This window comes from Watersipora subatra, chromosome 3, assembly GCF_963576615.1.
Source record: "Watersipora subatra chromosome 3, tzWatSuba1.1, whole genome shotgun sequence".
In the NCBI taxonomy this organism is placed as follows: Eukaryota; Metazoa; Bryozoa; class Gymnolaemata; order Cheilostomatida; family Watersiporidae; genus Watersipora; species Watersipora subatra.
In genome coordinates this window covers 65,688,890-65,705,566 of record NC_088710.1, presented here as the reverse complement: position 1 = coordinate 65,705,566, position 16,677 = coordinate 65,688,890, and the positions used below count along the sequence as shown (strand labels likewise).

Sequence of the window (16,677 nt, the reverse complement as noted above, 5' to 3'; positions counted from 1 at the left end):
CATTTTTATTGAATGCTTAAACCATAGCTTCCTTCTTGAACGGGAAGAATAGGTCGAGGAAACATAACAGCACAAAATTATTTGCACATCAAGGTATTGTGACAATGCGGAGGTGCAGGTTTAACCAGAGCCCTTTTATGGCTTCAGTATGTGGAACCGAAAAGGTCAATCTAGATGTTTTGCGTAACGTTGTTGAAAAATTGTAAATGTTTAACCCCTTTCTACAGTACTTTAGTAGATATTTTTCTACAAATACAGTAGTTGCTGAAATCACTTGACACTGCAGCAAAATGAACGGATTTTAAACTTCAGCGTGTAAATGTTAAGGAGTTTCATTAAAGATAAATGTAGGTGACTTGTGCTTGGAACTCTACGGTATGTTAGAATTCAAATTTGATTTTAAAATATGGAATGGATTATCGGCATGGTATTACTACATGGTTTAGTCTTAGTTGGTGTACATGTTACCCCACACACAAATCTGTTTGGTGCATATGTTATCCCACACACAAATCTGTTTAGTGTACATGTTATCCCACACACAAATCTTTTTGGTGCATTTGTTATCATACGCTCTAGTCGGATTTTATGCACTTGTTCTACGCATGCTTCGGTGTTGTATGACAAACATATTACCTTAGGCACTGGCTGCTGTATGTCGCATTTACAGCTAAGCAAATAGATTTGAATTAACTGTGGATGTTTCCTGTTTAAAAAGAAGGATTACGGTTGAACCTTATTTTTAATCCATCAAGCATCTTTGTGACTAAAATGGTTGCTTTTCTGGGAACATATTTCCCAACTCAACGATTCAGCTGAGAATTTCTCTCAAGCCGTCCATCGTCAAGCAATCTATCGTCAAGCCTGACTCTGGTGAAATCACCGCTAGAATCATTGGAGAATCTGAAGGAACGACCACAAAAACTCGAATGATTTTATAAACCAATAAAAAATGCAACATGTGCAACATAATGAGCATTTAATAATAATTTATTATAATTTATTGAAGTTTGATACCCTCACCTTAAAACTATTTGCCTGAAAATAAATATGAAAACTGTTTCACCATCTAATTGACTCAAAATACAAGAATTCAACTATTTAAAGCTGACGCCAAAAAATTTAGCCGCTGCTGATTACTCCAACTCCTTCAGTCTTTTCTCCACCAGCGACTCAGGGCGCTGAGTCCAGCAGCTGCCAAACTCTTCGAGCCTGAAAATAACAACCGAAATACAAAAAGAATAATAATGCCTAGTCACACACAAAACAGAACAATGTTATAGGTGGGAGTAAGAAGCTTGCGAGATGCTGTTAGATACCCACCATGCTGACTTCGACAAACTTTGTCCACAGCAGCAGCTTCACTGGCATACTTCGCTTGTAGCAACTCATTTACAACAATATTTGGCTCCAGAAAGTCAGCCTCCTTCTGATGAAGGGCCAGATAGTTGACAAGAGGCTGGAACAGCTCGCTGCCAACAAAGTTGACAAGCAAGTGGCACTTGAACACTAGCCGATGTATGGTGCCGTCATCCACAAAAAGCTGCAATAAAACAATCTTGTTTAATTATGAGCATGGCGAGGAGGTACTAGAGTTAGCTTAGCAATGTATCCATGAGCTGGTCAATATGTATCCACGCGGTCATTGACACCCTTTGCATCGCACATCTTTCTGTAATCTATTACTGTCTAAATATCCCCAGCGGCGTTGCAAACTCTATGGACAGACCGAGCTGGATCAGCGCTGAAAGTCAATAACGAGCTGATAGCAGTTAGATTTGACTAATAATGCTTGTAAAAGATTTAATCTTCTCTGCTGTTGTGAGATGAAATGATGGCGCAAATTTCTTGACAGTGAACTGAGATCTGATAGCTGATTATTGCATGTACGCCTATCGCTTTACTTTTATGAATAACTTTACCGAACAGTTTGTGAGGATAGAAATAAAATTTAACAGTGAAAAGCAAACTGTAAAGGTCGTTACACAAGACCAATATGTGCAGCAATCCACATGCCTTTAAATCCCAAGCATACATTTTAGCAATGATATACTTCCTGATTTGACTCCCATGCTATTAGCAACTTGAAGTATATTTCAAGTATCAAAGTAAACAAAGATGGAATGCATAATATTATAATCACATAAATCTTTGCTTTGTTAAATGAATGTCTCTCTGAGAGCTGAAGCGGAGACATAAAGCCACGACTCTTTATGTCCAATCAAACAAAAATCATCAAATCACATGTAGTTAGTAGACCTGCCCCTTCCCATAGTAGTTCTGATAGTTACCAAACCCAACTATCTTAGTATCAGTGATAATCAACTAACCTAACTATCTGAGTATCAGTGATAGTCAACTAACCTAACTATCTGAGTACCAGTAATAGTCAAATAACCTAACTATCTGAGTACCAGTGATAGTCAACTAACCTAACTATCTGAGTATCAGTGATAGTCAAATAACCTAACTATCTGAGTATCAGTGATAGTAAACTAACCTAACTATCTGAGTACCAGTGATAGTCAAATAACCTAACTATCTGAGTATCAGTGATAGTCAACTAACCTAACTATCTGAGTATCAGTGATAGACAAATAACCTAACTATCTGAGTATCAGTGATAGTAAACTAACCTAACTATCTGAGTACCAGTAATAGTCAAATAACCTAACTATCTGAGTACCAGTGATAGTCAACTAACCTAACTATCTGAGTATCAGTGATAGTCAAATAACCTAACTATCTGAGTATCAGTGATAGTCAACTAACCTAACTATCTGAGTATCAGTGATATTAAACTAACCTAACTATCTGAGTACCAGTGATAGTCAAATAACCTAACTATCTGAGTATCAGTGATAGTCAACTAACCTAACTATCTGAGTATCAGTGATAGACAAATAACCTAACTATCTGAGTATCAGTGATAGTAAACTAACCTAACTATCTGAGTACCAGTAATAGTCAAATAACCTAACTATCTGAGTACCAGTGATAGTCAACTAACCTAACTATCTGAGTATCAGTGATAGTAAACTAACCCAACTATCTTAGTATCAGTGATAATCAACTAACCTAACTATCTGAGTATCAGTGATAATCAACTAACCTAACTATCTGAGTATCAGTGATAGTCAACTAACCTAACTATCTGAGTACCAGTAATAGTCAAATAACCTAACTATCTGAGTACCAGTGATAGTCAACTAACCTAACTATCTGAGTACCAGTGATAGTCAACTAACCTAACTATCTGAGTACCAGTGATAGTCAAATAACCTAACTATCTGAGTATCAGTGATAGTCAACTAACCTAACTATCTGAGTATCAGTGATAATCAACTAACCTAACTATCTGAGTACCAGTGATAATCAACTAACCTAACTATCTGAGTATCAGTGATAGTAAACTAACCTAACTATCTGAGTACCAGTAATAGTCAAATAACCTAACTATCTGAGTACCAGTGATAGTAAACTAACCTAACTATCTGAGTATCAGTGATAGTCAAATAACCTAACTATCTGAGTACCAGTGATAGTCAACTAACCTAACTATCTGAGTATCAGTGATAGACAAATAACCTAACTATCTGAGTACCAGTAATAGTCAAATAACCTAACTATCTGAGTACCAGTGATAGTCAACTAACCTAACTATCTGAGTATCAGTGATAATCAACTAACCTAACTATCTGAGTACCAGTGATAATCAACTAACCTAACTATCTGAGTATCAGTGATAGTAAACTAACCCAACTATCTTAGTATCAGTGATAATCAACTAACCTAACTATCTGAGTATCAGTGATAATCAACTAACCTAACTATCTGAGTATCAGTGATAGTCAACTAACCCAACTATCTTAGTATCAGTGATAATCAACTAACCTAACTATCTGAGTATCAGTGATAATCAACTAACCTAACTATCTGAGTATCAGTGATAGTAAACTAACCTAACTATCTGAGTATCAGTGATAGTAAACTAACCTAACTATCTGAGTATCAGTGATAGTAAACTAACCTAACTATCTGAGTATCAGTGATAGTAAACTAACCTAACTATCTGAGTATCAGTGATAGTAAACTAACCTAACTATCTGAGTATCAGTGATAATCAACTAACCTAACTATCTGAGTATCAGTGATAGTCAACTAACCTAACTATCTGAGTACCAGTAATAGTCAAATAACCTAACTATCTGAGTACCAGTGATATTAAACTAACCTAACTATCTGAGTATCAGTGATAGTAAACTAACCTAACTATCTGAGTATCAGTGATAGTAAACTAACCTAACTATCTGAGTATCAGTGATAGTAAACTAACCTAACTATCTGAGTATCAGTGATAGTAAACTAACCTAACTATCTGAGTATCAGTGATAGTCAAATAACCTAACTGCTTGACTTATGTGTACAAAAAGATGAGAATATGGTTATATTTAAATACAACTACAACCATTTTTATTATTTTACCAGTCACCTCTTTTACAAAAAAGGCTGAGATACGAATAGATACAGATCTATACCGACATAAAGACCAAGTTTGATAACATGACAAAATGCCACATTCTCAGATTATGAATATAAAAACTACTAATTATCTAAAGATGCTTTAGTAAAATGATGGGGCGGAGTGATCTCACCTGAGGGTACGAGTGCATCATATCCAACAAATCATCTTGCAGTACCGGGGATTCCGATTTTAGAGCTAAGGTGGCAGCCAGCTTCAGGTGCTCATTATTCTTGAGGAGACTGTACAGGTGCTGCAAGGTATACACAAGACATATAAGTATGTCCCTAAAGTGAGGTTTAATTACATTTATCATCAACCTTTAGTTTCAACTTGCATATGGCCATTGGAACCTATAGCTAAAATATATAACTGATAAAACTTGCAAGATGGAAATGAACTACCAAGCTCAACACTGGCGTCATTAGAAAGAGCTACAGAATCGCTGCTGTTACATGAAATACTTGAATGTGTGCCAGCTATTTCTCCGAGTCACCTGTGTCTGAACTACTTTAGCTAAAAATGAGAAAATACCGGGTCATAACATCTCAGTAGAGAAATATCGCTGACAACCCATTCTTACTTTTAATTGCAAACTAAAGTGACATACGGATGCCAAAAAAACTTAGCGTATAAATTGAAGAGCAAAAGCATGAGACGTTTTCCTTTATTCAAAGAGAACACTCGAAAGCACCGTAAGCTGGCGTGTGACCAAGTGTCCTCCGTTACAATGGCAATTATCTTGAATAAATACAAATATGTATTAGTGAGTATGAAAACATACTGCTATAAACAGTATCCGTTTCCCTGGAGACACTTGTCAAGACTGATGACTCCCGTGTCACTCATGGAATTTCTCTAATGAGCGAAGCTTGCACTTAATATTTTCTGAGAAATTACATCAGCAAGAAGGCATGGCTTACAGGCTCTGGAATCATGACTACGATATATAGCCATGCTGATAGCTTATTCAGAAGGCGGAGAAAACTGGTGCCTATTCTTTTCTGGCACTGTAACAGTTATTCATGCACTTCCACTGGATAGCTTAGAGGAAAAGCTGTAGTTCTGATTCACTGCGGCTACAGACGGTGAAAAGAAAATACCTGCATAACTCCTTGAGGTAGCCTTTGCTCTAAGCAAAGTGCAACGGCACTCTCAGCAGCCTCCTCACCACCGATCTTTTCCAACATTGCCTCCAGCAGATTCATCCATAAAGCGCTGCAAGAAATTGATCAGCTGCGACATTTGATTACAAAAATGCAGTTTTACGCCACACCAGTCTTTTTTCTCATAACTGCATAAATTAAAGGTGTAGAAAGGCTATAAAACAAACTAGAGTATGATCAACTCCAGTTAATAAAGTGTACATTGTTGCAAGTATGTCCTTCTACTACCAATAAAGTCAATATACTAGGTGAATGTAACACGAACAGAGTTTATCCTTTAGGATCAGTCGGCAATAACTGCATCACTACTTTAAGCAAAACTTTCTTTGATTTGGATTTTTAGTAACTCATTATGACAGGTGTAATTCAGAAAATAAGATTCGCGTCATCAAAACTTTCACAAAGTTTTCTCACATAAAATACCCTTGAACAATGTTGAAGAGGAAATATGGCGCAAACCAAAATGTGCAAAGTAAGTGAAAAGGTAGGCAATTGCTGCTTATATACATGTACTAGCTGTGCTACCCGGCGTTGCCGGAGTTTTAAAAAAGCCTTTGGACAGAAAATTGATTTGTATTTAACATATAATAACATTTGCCACTCTAACTTTCAAATTACATATCATGAGAAAAGTGTTTTGTGTAATTGAAATAAATTAAGAGAGAAAATAAAAACAACTGTAAAGGTTTTCAAACTTTTCCAAACAACTGCAACTTTTAAACTTCATATCACGAGAAATAGGTTGGGTGCAGGACAACGAAATTAAAAATAAATAAAACAACTGTGAAGGTTTTCAAACCGCTGTAAATTGAAAATTTCATAATTTTCAGCGACGTATATCTTTTAATAACGTACAGTGGAACCTTGGTTCTCGAACATAATCCGTTCCAGAGGGTTGTTCGAAGACTGAGTTGTTCGAGATCTGAAACAATTTTTCCCATTAAAATAAAATTATGTAAATTTTAATCCGTTCCAAGGCGAAAAAACTTCGGTAAAGTATGTTTTCAACATTTTACACCATAAGCTGTACTGTATACTGCATACTATAAATAGAAACGGGTAGATATAGATTGTGTTTAATTTTAATAAAAGGTTTTTTATTTATGATGGTGGAAAAAGAAAACAAAAGTAAACATTTCGTACATTTGGCTCTTAAAACATCAAAACCATTAAAAGGATAAGATGCAATACTAAAAATTGCTAAAATTGAAAATGAAACAGCAAAAAATGCAACAGATCAGTTACATCAAAAATCGTAAGAAAAAGAAAATATAAACAGCAATGGCACGTTTACTTTACATCTTTAAAGGAGAATCCTCCTCCAAAACAATTTAGGGTAACTCGACTGGAGGGGTTATCTCCCTAGCAAATTCCTTCGGAAGAGGAGACGTCGTCCCAGATGGTAGGGTACCTCCCTTTTTTGTAAAGAATTTATGAAGCGTAAAATGCTTCTCCGTTTGTTAACGAATGTTTCCATGCAGTTTCCGGAGCTTTGCTAATTGCAGCGCACGCTCCGGTTTGGTCGAGAACCAAACTTATGTTCGAGCTCCGAGACGAACAAATCTCAAAATCTTTGGTTGAAAACCTACGGCTAAAATAATTAGCGCGCGCATGGTGTATCCGTTATACTATTACTGGGCTGATCACTATGGCGTTCTAGCTAGGCGAAAAGTCTAGGCGAACTAGGCGAAACTTGTCGATGCAATCATTGTGAGTTCAAATCTATCAGAATGCGAAATCTCAATATCAAAATTTTAAGATCTATAGCCAGAATGCAGACATACGACACACTTTGAGAAATATATACATACAAGCTGTGCCTCCCGGCGTTGCGTATTAAAAATCAGCTTATAAACAATGAGAAGTGATGAGATTTGCTTACAACTTGCTGGCAGACGACTCTCCAGCAAGTGGCAGGCCATTGCCAAGTGGCCTGGCACATTGCCAATGGAAAATTTCACTAACCTAGTTAGAAAGCTTCAAATGCTTCAACGGTAGGCAATGACATTGTGTCAGCATTGTTGCCCAGCTAGGCTATTCTACTTGCTACTCTAATAGCTATAGCCGGAATGCAGACTGACATACGACACACGGACATAATTTGAGAAATATATATACTAGCTGTGCTACCCGGCGTTGCCCGAGTAATAAAAAAAGTCTGGACAGAAAATTGATTTGTATTTTACATATAACAACATTTACCATTCTAACTTTCAAACTACATGTCATGAGAAAAGTGTTTTGTGTAGTTGGAATAAATTAAGAGAAAGATGAAAACAACTGTAAAGGTTTTAGAACTTTGTCAAACAACTGTAACTTCCAAGCTATTAGTCTGGCACATTGCCAATGGAAAATTGCAGTAAGCTGCTAGGCTTCTAATGACAGTACATGTACTCCATGACATTGCCTCAGCATTGTTGTCCAGCTGCAGTTATTCTAATAATAGCTATAGCTGGAATGCAGACAGACAAACGACACACGGACATACTTTGAGAAATATATATATAGACTAGCTGTGCTACCCGGCGTTGCCCGGGCAATAAAAAAGTCTGGACAGAAAATTGATTTGTATTTAACATATAACAAAATTTACCATTCTAACTTTCAAACTACATATCATGAGAGAAGTGTTTTGTGTAGTTGAAATAAATTAAGAGAAAAATGAAAACAACTGTAAAGGTTTTAAAACTTTGTCAAACAACCATAACTTTTAAGCTGTTAGCCTGGGTCATTGCCAATAGAAAATTGCAGTAAGCTGCTAGGCTTCTAATGACGGTACTCCATGACATTGCGTCAGCATTGTTGTCCAGTTGCAGTTATTCTAATAATAGCTATAGCCGGAATGCAGACAGACATACGACAAACGTACATACTTTGGGAAATATATATATATATAGATAGTAGTATCTATCTATATCTATATATAGATAGAAGATATATAGACCAACTGCTTTCAAAAAAGGTAAAAAACCGATACCTCTAATTTAACACATTAATTTTTTTATGATAGACTTTGGAGACACACCTATGCAAACTTATTAGTTAGAGAGTAAAAATCCAAAGAAAAAATGGGTTAATATGCCTGTTGCCTTTCTCAGCTCTCCCTCAATCCCTCCTCTATATTCTACTAGTTCTCTTCTATATTCTACTAGCCCTCCTCTATATGCTACTAGCTCTCTCCTATAATCTACTAGCCTTCAGTCTACATTCTACTAGCTCTCTCTATATTCTACAAGCCCTCCTCTATATTCTACTAGCTCTCTCCTATATTCTACTAGCCCTCCTCTATATTCTACTAGCCTTCCTCTGTATTCTACTAGCCCTCCTCTATATTCTACTAGCCTTCCTCTGTATTCTACTAGCCCTCCTCTATATTCTGCTAGTCCTCCTCTACATTATACTAGCCCTCCTCTACATTCTACTAGCCCCCCTTTATATTCTACTAGCCTTCCTCTATATTCTACCAGCCCTCCTCTATATTCCACAAACCTAAGAACAACATCAAGAATTATTGCTAGAATAATTATAAAAGCATTACTACACTAATGAAAAATATTTTATTCATATTCGTGGCTATTGGTAACCTTCATCCTTGAGCCAATATTACAATGTCTAAATGTGATATTATTGTATTGCGCATGTGAATATTGCATGAAGTACTTGGTATCTGAGTACTTGGACAGGTACTTCACTCTAACATGTCTTACGAAGTACCTGTCTTTACTTTCATATTTCAATATTATGAATGAACCATTTAGTAATAGTAAAGCTGCCATGTAACTGCGTGTGTGTGTGCGTGCGTGTGGAAGTACCTGATGAAGTGTGAAGATGGTTTGACACTAGACTACAACGTATCTAAAAACTTTCAAGGCAAATTAACCAAAATATATTTTGTAAATGTAAGTAAATAAACAACATGAATACTATTATTTTAAATGCTACAAAAACTATTACACTAGCCTGAGAGTGCTGGACATGGTTTAGGGTTGAGTTGTAACTTATCACAGTAGAGAGTAAGACCCTATCCTGCTGTATTGTATCACACTTTAGATGATGGAGGACCATCTCTGATATCCAGATGATTGCAACCAAGAAAAAGTAACTAGTTCCCTTTCAGAGGTCAACTCGCATACTGAGAGAAAACCATGATCAATGGTACAGCTTTGCTCACAATTTTTTATAGATAATCCCATCTGAGTTACGTGTGAAAGTTGTATAAGTAGGAGCAAACCTAGCTTCAGGCCCAGGCCAAACACTGATCAAGGGGGGCAGAGTGAGAAACTGTCGTAACTCAGTTGAGTTCTGTATGAGTTGTACGAATAGACGTGACCTACTTGACTTGCTCTGCACATCAACTCTCTCCACCTGTAAACAGAGAATAGAGTAGCATGAACTATAACGTCTGTTACTCTCTCAGAGCTCTAGACTGTGGATAGATGAGGTTGACCGAAGACAACGAGAGAGTATTTACAGCCTGACAAAGCGTGAACAAAGCTTTGACAAAGCATGACAAAGTCAAGCATACCTTTACTTGAGGCCAGTGGGTGCTGACAATGGCCTGCGTTTGATATAGCAGCACCACAAGCTTATCCTCCTTATTCAGCACCAGATACTGTAAAATAATCACAATGAAAAATATCCCTGCACATGACATGATCTGAAAGATTATTCCACATCTCAACAGGACTAGATGAAACACACCTTTTCAAGGAGAGCTAGCACGAGGAGACGAGAATCCATATCAATACTAGTGTCTGGAATGAGTGGGCGAAACAACGACATAACATCCTCTGAGTTGACAAGGTCTCCGCCTTCCTTCTGATGCTCTCCCACCTGAGTGATGATGCTTTCAAATGTGTCCAATGTTGGTTTCTCATTGAAGGTCAGGTGTGACTTCCCATCCCTGGGTGACATGCAGTGCTATTGTTAGCTTACATGACTTACAGACAATAACATTTCACGTCAAAAGAAATCTATGGTAAACTCTGTATAACTGATGATACGATATATATTACATAGCTGCCTTTCTGCCCCTGCCTTATCCACACATAAGGAAGGTGAAAAAACGTTATTGCTTCATGACGGGTACAATATGTTCCGTAGGCAATCTCACTGAATAATTTTGACAACATTAGCACTTCTCCAGCGGTGTTGAGAACAATGAAACAGTACCAAGGTACATGTACTTAGAATGACAGCGACGTACCAATAAGAACCAAGTTGATGCCATTTATTGTCTGTATTGGTTGCTATAACAGTGCTATCGACAGCCATATAATGACTAGCCTGTGCCTCTATGAGTCTGCCATCGGCTAGTCAACAAAAGGAAGTGAACATGGGCAGAAACAAACCAACCCAGACAGTTAATCACATTAACTCTGCTCATTCTCACCTTAGATGAGCACAGATGATGAGAACAGCATCATTTAGAGCATGGCGCACCGTCCAACCGTCTACCTGCATGACCTGCAGTATGTCATCGACTAGCTCGAGTACCTGACCCTCCAGCAGCATGCCAGTGAGGACTTCCTTCAGCTAAAGTAACATGACAAACCTACACAGCTGTTCTTCATTCAATGCTAAACACTCGCTGAACCTATAGCGACTTCAAATCATGTGATTTTATAGAAGGACCTTCCTAACATGAGAACAATAAATGTACGAACGGTTGAATCCATTTGTTATTTCAACAGAGTTAGCACGTAAATATTCAAAGCAACCGTAACCTTGAGCATTACAGTATATACGCGTACTTGACAAATGCAACTCCAAAAATAAAGCGATCATATAATATTATATAATAGTATATATATATACATAATATATGAGTGTACATAATTTATTGTATTATCTATCACTCTCTACCTCTCAATATTTCTCATATCTTCATAACGAGGCAACATTGGCTACCTTTTGTGTTTGTAAAAATTTCCAAACATGAGCTATTAGCATGAAGTTCATCGATTCTACAAGAGATCTCTGCATTTTCCCATATCTCACTAGTCTGTAGCCTTAAAACAGCATTGTCAACACAAAATAAAACTCGGTATGATAAAATAAAACAAATTTTGGCAAAGAGATATACACAAAGTGCTCAGCGCTTCTATTAAACAAAGAAATGGTACTAGATTTTGGGTGACAAGAAATCAAACGACAAGAAAGAGTAGACGACTGGACCAACTACTCTAAACTGTACTTAGTTTCTCATTCAAACACTGAAAAGTTAAGTTCAATCGATTAGCTCAACATGAGCATTGATATACAATGTTCTTGTTTATTATTGAGCATTTTTATGTGAATCTTTGATGCGAGACGATGCAAAGGATTTCTGTCAAACGGGATGATAAAAAACAATTCTATCTGCTAGTTTTAGAACATAAAACAAACTCTAAATTAATTGTCTGCAAATGACTGCTCACTGAAGTCTTGCGTGATCATAATTCATGTAGTTGGAGAAATCATGGAATAATATCAGAGGTTAAACTATACAAAGCAATTATCCCAACATGCTGAATAAGTTTCGCAAAAGGATTTAAACAATCACTACAACAACATACAATGTACGTATATCTAAACACTTTGAAGAATTACAATAGCAAATAAATGCATGTTTAATTTTTTATAACACATGTGCACGAAACAAAACATTTTCACGCATTACGTATAAAGGGATACCTTCTTTAGGATGTGTATGCATTAATACAACAATTCTTTTTGGATATTTTGAGAATTGAGTTGATGTTTGATGAAAATTTTGTTCCCAAATGCGAGTCAGCTTTTGAAATGGAAAAAATACGAAAAACCCACCAAAAATAATAATATAGAATAATGACCTAATAATTTGACTATTACCTTCAATATAAAATATTGCTATCTCGATACATGTAATCTCACCCATAAAGCGACTGGTTGCGAAATAAGCACTTGAAAGAAACAATAATTTTTTACAGCATTTTACAAATTTTAAGAGTAATGGATTGGTAAGATTTAAAAGTATAATTGACAAATTCAAAACGTTGTTAAACTAAAGTGATGAGCCCCCACATTTTCCGGGTGACAAGTTGTGGGAAATCTTGTCACCTGAAGAGCGTGGTTGCGCGAAACAGATTTGTAGTGATTTTTACTGCATATTTGTTTTTATTACCCTTGTATGTAGGTGTATATAAATATGTTATTATATTTTTTCTTTTATTTATATATATAGTTCAAAGAATAGTTTGTACTTAGCTTTCAGTGACTCGGTTTCAAGAAAGCAGTCTTCTCATATACCTATTTATATGCGCGTGCGTATATACTACATTGTGATATACTAGCCTGAGAGAGCTGATGTATTCTATCAAAATCATAGGAATAAAATAGTGAACAGCATGTTAGAGTATTAACAAACATACCTTTTCATTGTCAGACATGCATGCATCTATCTTCTTATAATAGCTTTGTACTTGAGGATTCTCAGATAGCCTCAATCCTACGAAGGCTTCACTGCTCATCCTCTCTAGATGAGTAGAAAACTGTTTGCAAGTCTCTAAGGCTTCAGTCCATGTCATTCTGCATAAAACAACGCCTCATAAAACTATAGGCAACAAAGTCATTCTAAAACTGTGTAAAATGTAATCGATTGCTACATGCAGAGTTCTGTCACGAATTGGTGGCCACGAGTCATGCTTGCTCCAACTACTCATTAACATGGACACAAACTAGTTCTGTGATCAGGATGTTCTAGAATTATCTAATGATAAACACCAACAAATATGGTCAGTTGAAAGATTTTTATGAAGCGAATGAGCAGCGGGCAGACAGATTTGCTAAAAAAACCTACTTTCAGGTTGAGTTAAATATTTGAGCAAAAAGCTCAGAATAGAAGTCGCCCAAACTGAACTATTAAGTTGAAGGCATTTTGTGATGCTTTGGCCTTGAGCGCAACAGCAACTCACAAACCAAAAAGTTATTGAAATAACGCATATCCACATGAATATTTCTATGATATACATATGTCACATGTTAGTTGACTCCACCCATAGACTTTGTGCCTGTATGGCATCAAATCACCATCAGATACATATATATGCACTAAGTGAGCTAAAGACCTTTTCACTCCGTTATTTACCCTCCTGAGTCTTTGCTAGTTCTGGCCTTGCAATGCTTTAAATGACGCCTACAGATTTCTTGCCTCGCCTCCAATGACACCTGCAACAATATCACCATCTAACACTTATATATATATAATACAGAATTCCCTCTCTAGGTGCAGTATTTTATCTAATAGGTGTATATAATATTCTGTCTAATAGGTGTATATAATATTCCATCTAATAGGTGTATATAATATTCTATCTAATAGGTATATATAATATTCTATCTAATAGGTGTATATAATATTCTATCTAATAGGTATATATAATATTCTATCTAATAGGTGTATATAATATTCTGTCTAATAGGTTTATATAATATTCTGTCTAATAGGTGTATATAATATTCCATCTAATAGGTGTATATAATATTCCATCTAATAGGTGTATATAATATTCTATTTAATAGGTGTATATAATATTTCATCTAATAGGTGTATATAATATTCTGTCTAATAGGTATAAATAATATTCTATCTAATAAGTATATATAATATTCTCTCAAATATGCATGCATTATATTCTCTTAAATATGCCTATGTAATATTTTCTCAAATCGAATGCACGCATGTGTTTATGATGCTTTCTGAAATACCTGTTGTTTAATACTCAGTCAAGTTCACATATGTAATATTTTATGTATTTTATGCATATAATACTCCAGCTATAAATTATTAGGTTAGCATATTATGCTAACGATACTCAGTAAAAAACAATGAAGATTGAATGCCATATGAGAGAGATAAACTGTATGCTCAGTTCATAGGCGCACACACTAAATCTGATATCTTTAGTAGTGAACAGGGTGGCTAAACATGTTTAGTTTTAAATTAACCACCTACAAATTACTATAAACCCTTATACTAGTTTATTCTTATGTGACAATTACTCAGTGTTCACCAAAAATATTTTGACTTATACTTGTATCATAATTCTATATATATATATAAATATATATATACAGTATATCTCAGTGTTTGTCTATCTGTCTGTCTGTCATTCGTATGTTCAGTTATAGCGATTAAATCTAGTAACCAAAAATTCACTTTGCACTAGATTTGAACTCAGAACCTCCAGGTCTGCAGACAGGCATGTATTACTACGCAACATGCAGCACTTGTGAAAATATTACTGGCCAGCTTGATGTTACGCGTAATGTCATGACACCTAACATCAAGCTGGCTTCCAGCTATTATTATAGTAAAGATTCAGACTAGCGTAAGTTACTCAAATTCATTGGGTAATTACTTTATTGCCTGCGCCGGAAATCCAGCTAGTAATTTTAAAATATCAAATGCTAGTTTCTTTTTAAAAATAATTTTGCAAATTTTAACAAATATACTTAAAAAATTTTATTCTAAAGTTTGCATGAAATTAAATAACGATCTAGTGATCTAAACGCTTACAGTATTCTCTTACCGTGAGAACATGGTAAGAGTTTCAGTCAGAAACTCCCACCACAGTAGATATAATTGTATAACCTAGCGATACAAGGGTTTTACTTAGCGGGAAGCCATAGACATCAACAGCCCGCAATTGTAAGTCAATGATGAGCAGAAAATGAGAGGTGGACAATAGCTGTCTGCTTACCGTAAGGAGCTTAAGAGTGACACATGTCAGTTGGCTTTGCGGCGTCCAACCCTGGCGCATGATCTTAGTTAACCACCGTTACCCTGGATGTTTGTTGAACAAACCTAATTACATTCCCAGACACCTTCATAAAAAATTGGTAAAGCTAAAAGGTTCTCCAAACATATTACTTCTTTTTACAACCTTTTCTGGTGGTTTAAGATTCGCATGACAAGCCAGATAAAAATTTTAGGATAGCAAATGTTCATAAAGGCTACAAACACCACGATGTATCTATTCAGGCTCCACACTATTTTGTGTATACAGCAACCTCAAACAAAATGACCAGTTTCACCGGTCTCAATAAAACAAAGCGCAGCTTCTTTCAGAAATATATTAGCCAATTACAATGGTGCATATAATTTTTGGCCCGGTGAATCTTAAAAACTGGTAAGAATGGTGATTCTGAACATTCTGATGGTCGTATAAACAGTCGACAATCGTATCGTCGTATATACAGTCGACAATCTTTTGTTCAGCTTAATACCGACAGGCTCATGGCTGTACATTGAAGGTTGGGTACAGTACTGTACATTAAACAGTGTATATTGTCTCGCACACATACTCTTAGGCATGGTACAGTACGCATGTACAATATACCGAAAGTAAAATATGGTTGTACCTGCTACAGGGTCAAGTATACTATTAATAACAGTAATAATAACACACGAAAATTACATTACAACACTCAGGGGCATGTGTTGCTTGCATCGTCTCCATGAGAGCTACCTATGAGTCAACATTGTTATTCTTTGGACAGACACGGCTGTATTGAACAATCATCCCAATTCAAAACTTTATTACAGATTTCGTTGGATCACATCGATAATTTTTTTATACAAATATTTAACTTGTCATTATTTCAAGATATTATTTGAAATGTACCGAAAAGCACATGTTTCTCCTATAAATATTATAATTATACACCGGCTTAAAACCTATCGAATGTCACAACAAAATTTGAATTTGTGTACCGAGTTACATCTTTAACATCTACAAATTGTATTTTCACAGGATCACTCCCTGAGTTAATAGGTATACGGATGTTTTTATTGAATGGGAACATCAGATAAGTCAATGCTTGCAAACATATAAATCTTATGTATGTCAAATTTACCATTGTAACAGCTAGAGAGTACATCAATTGTCAGACTTGAAACTGTATTACTTGAAATGTAATACAATCATCCGAACCCCAGACGTTGCCCTGACAATTGAAAGTCCATGA

General features: G+C 35.9%; 1 protein-coding gene across 1 annotated transcript in view; it reads right to left on the bottom strand.

Annotated features, from left to right (window-relative positions):
* Positions 1-939: 939 nt before the first annotated feature.
* Positions 940-16,677, bottom strand: part of LOC137390886 (NBAS subunit of NRZ tethering complex-like) — a 68,520-nt gene continuing 52,782 nt past the window's right edge. Inside the window, exons 40-49 of the mRNA XM_068077203.1 lie at positions 13,796-13,875; positions 13,080-13,236; positions 11,081-11,223; positions 10,390-10,591; positions 10,214-10,300; positions 9,920-10,053; positions 5,626-5,740; positions 4,656-4,775; positions 1,324-1,543; positions 940-1,212 (exon numbers count right to left, since the gene is read on the bottom strand). Coding sequence (XP_067933304.1) covers positions 1,151-1,212; positions 1,324-1,543; positions 4,656-4,775; positions 5,626-5,740; positions 9,920-10,053; positions 10,214-10,300; positions 10,390-10,591; positions 11,081-11,223; positions 13,080-13,236; positions 13,796-13,875 — 1,320 coding nt within the window. The 3' untranslated portion in view covers positions 940-1,150. The remainder of the gene's footprint in view (positions 1,213-1,323; positions 1,544-4,655; positions 4,776-5,625; positions 5,741-9,919; positions 10,054-10,213; positions 10,301-10,389; positions 10,592-11,080; positions 11,224-13,079; positions 13,237-13,795; positions 13,876-16,677) is intronic.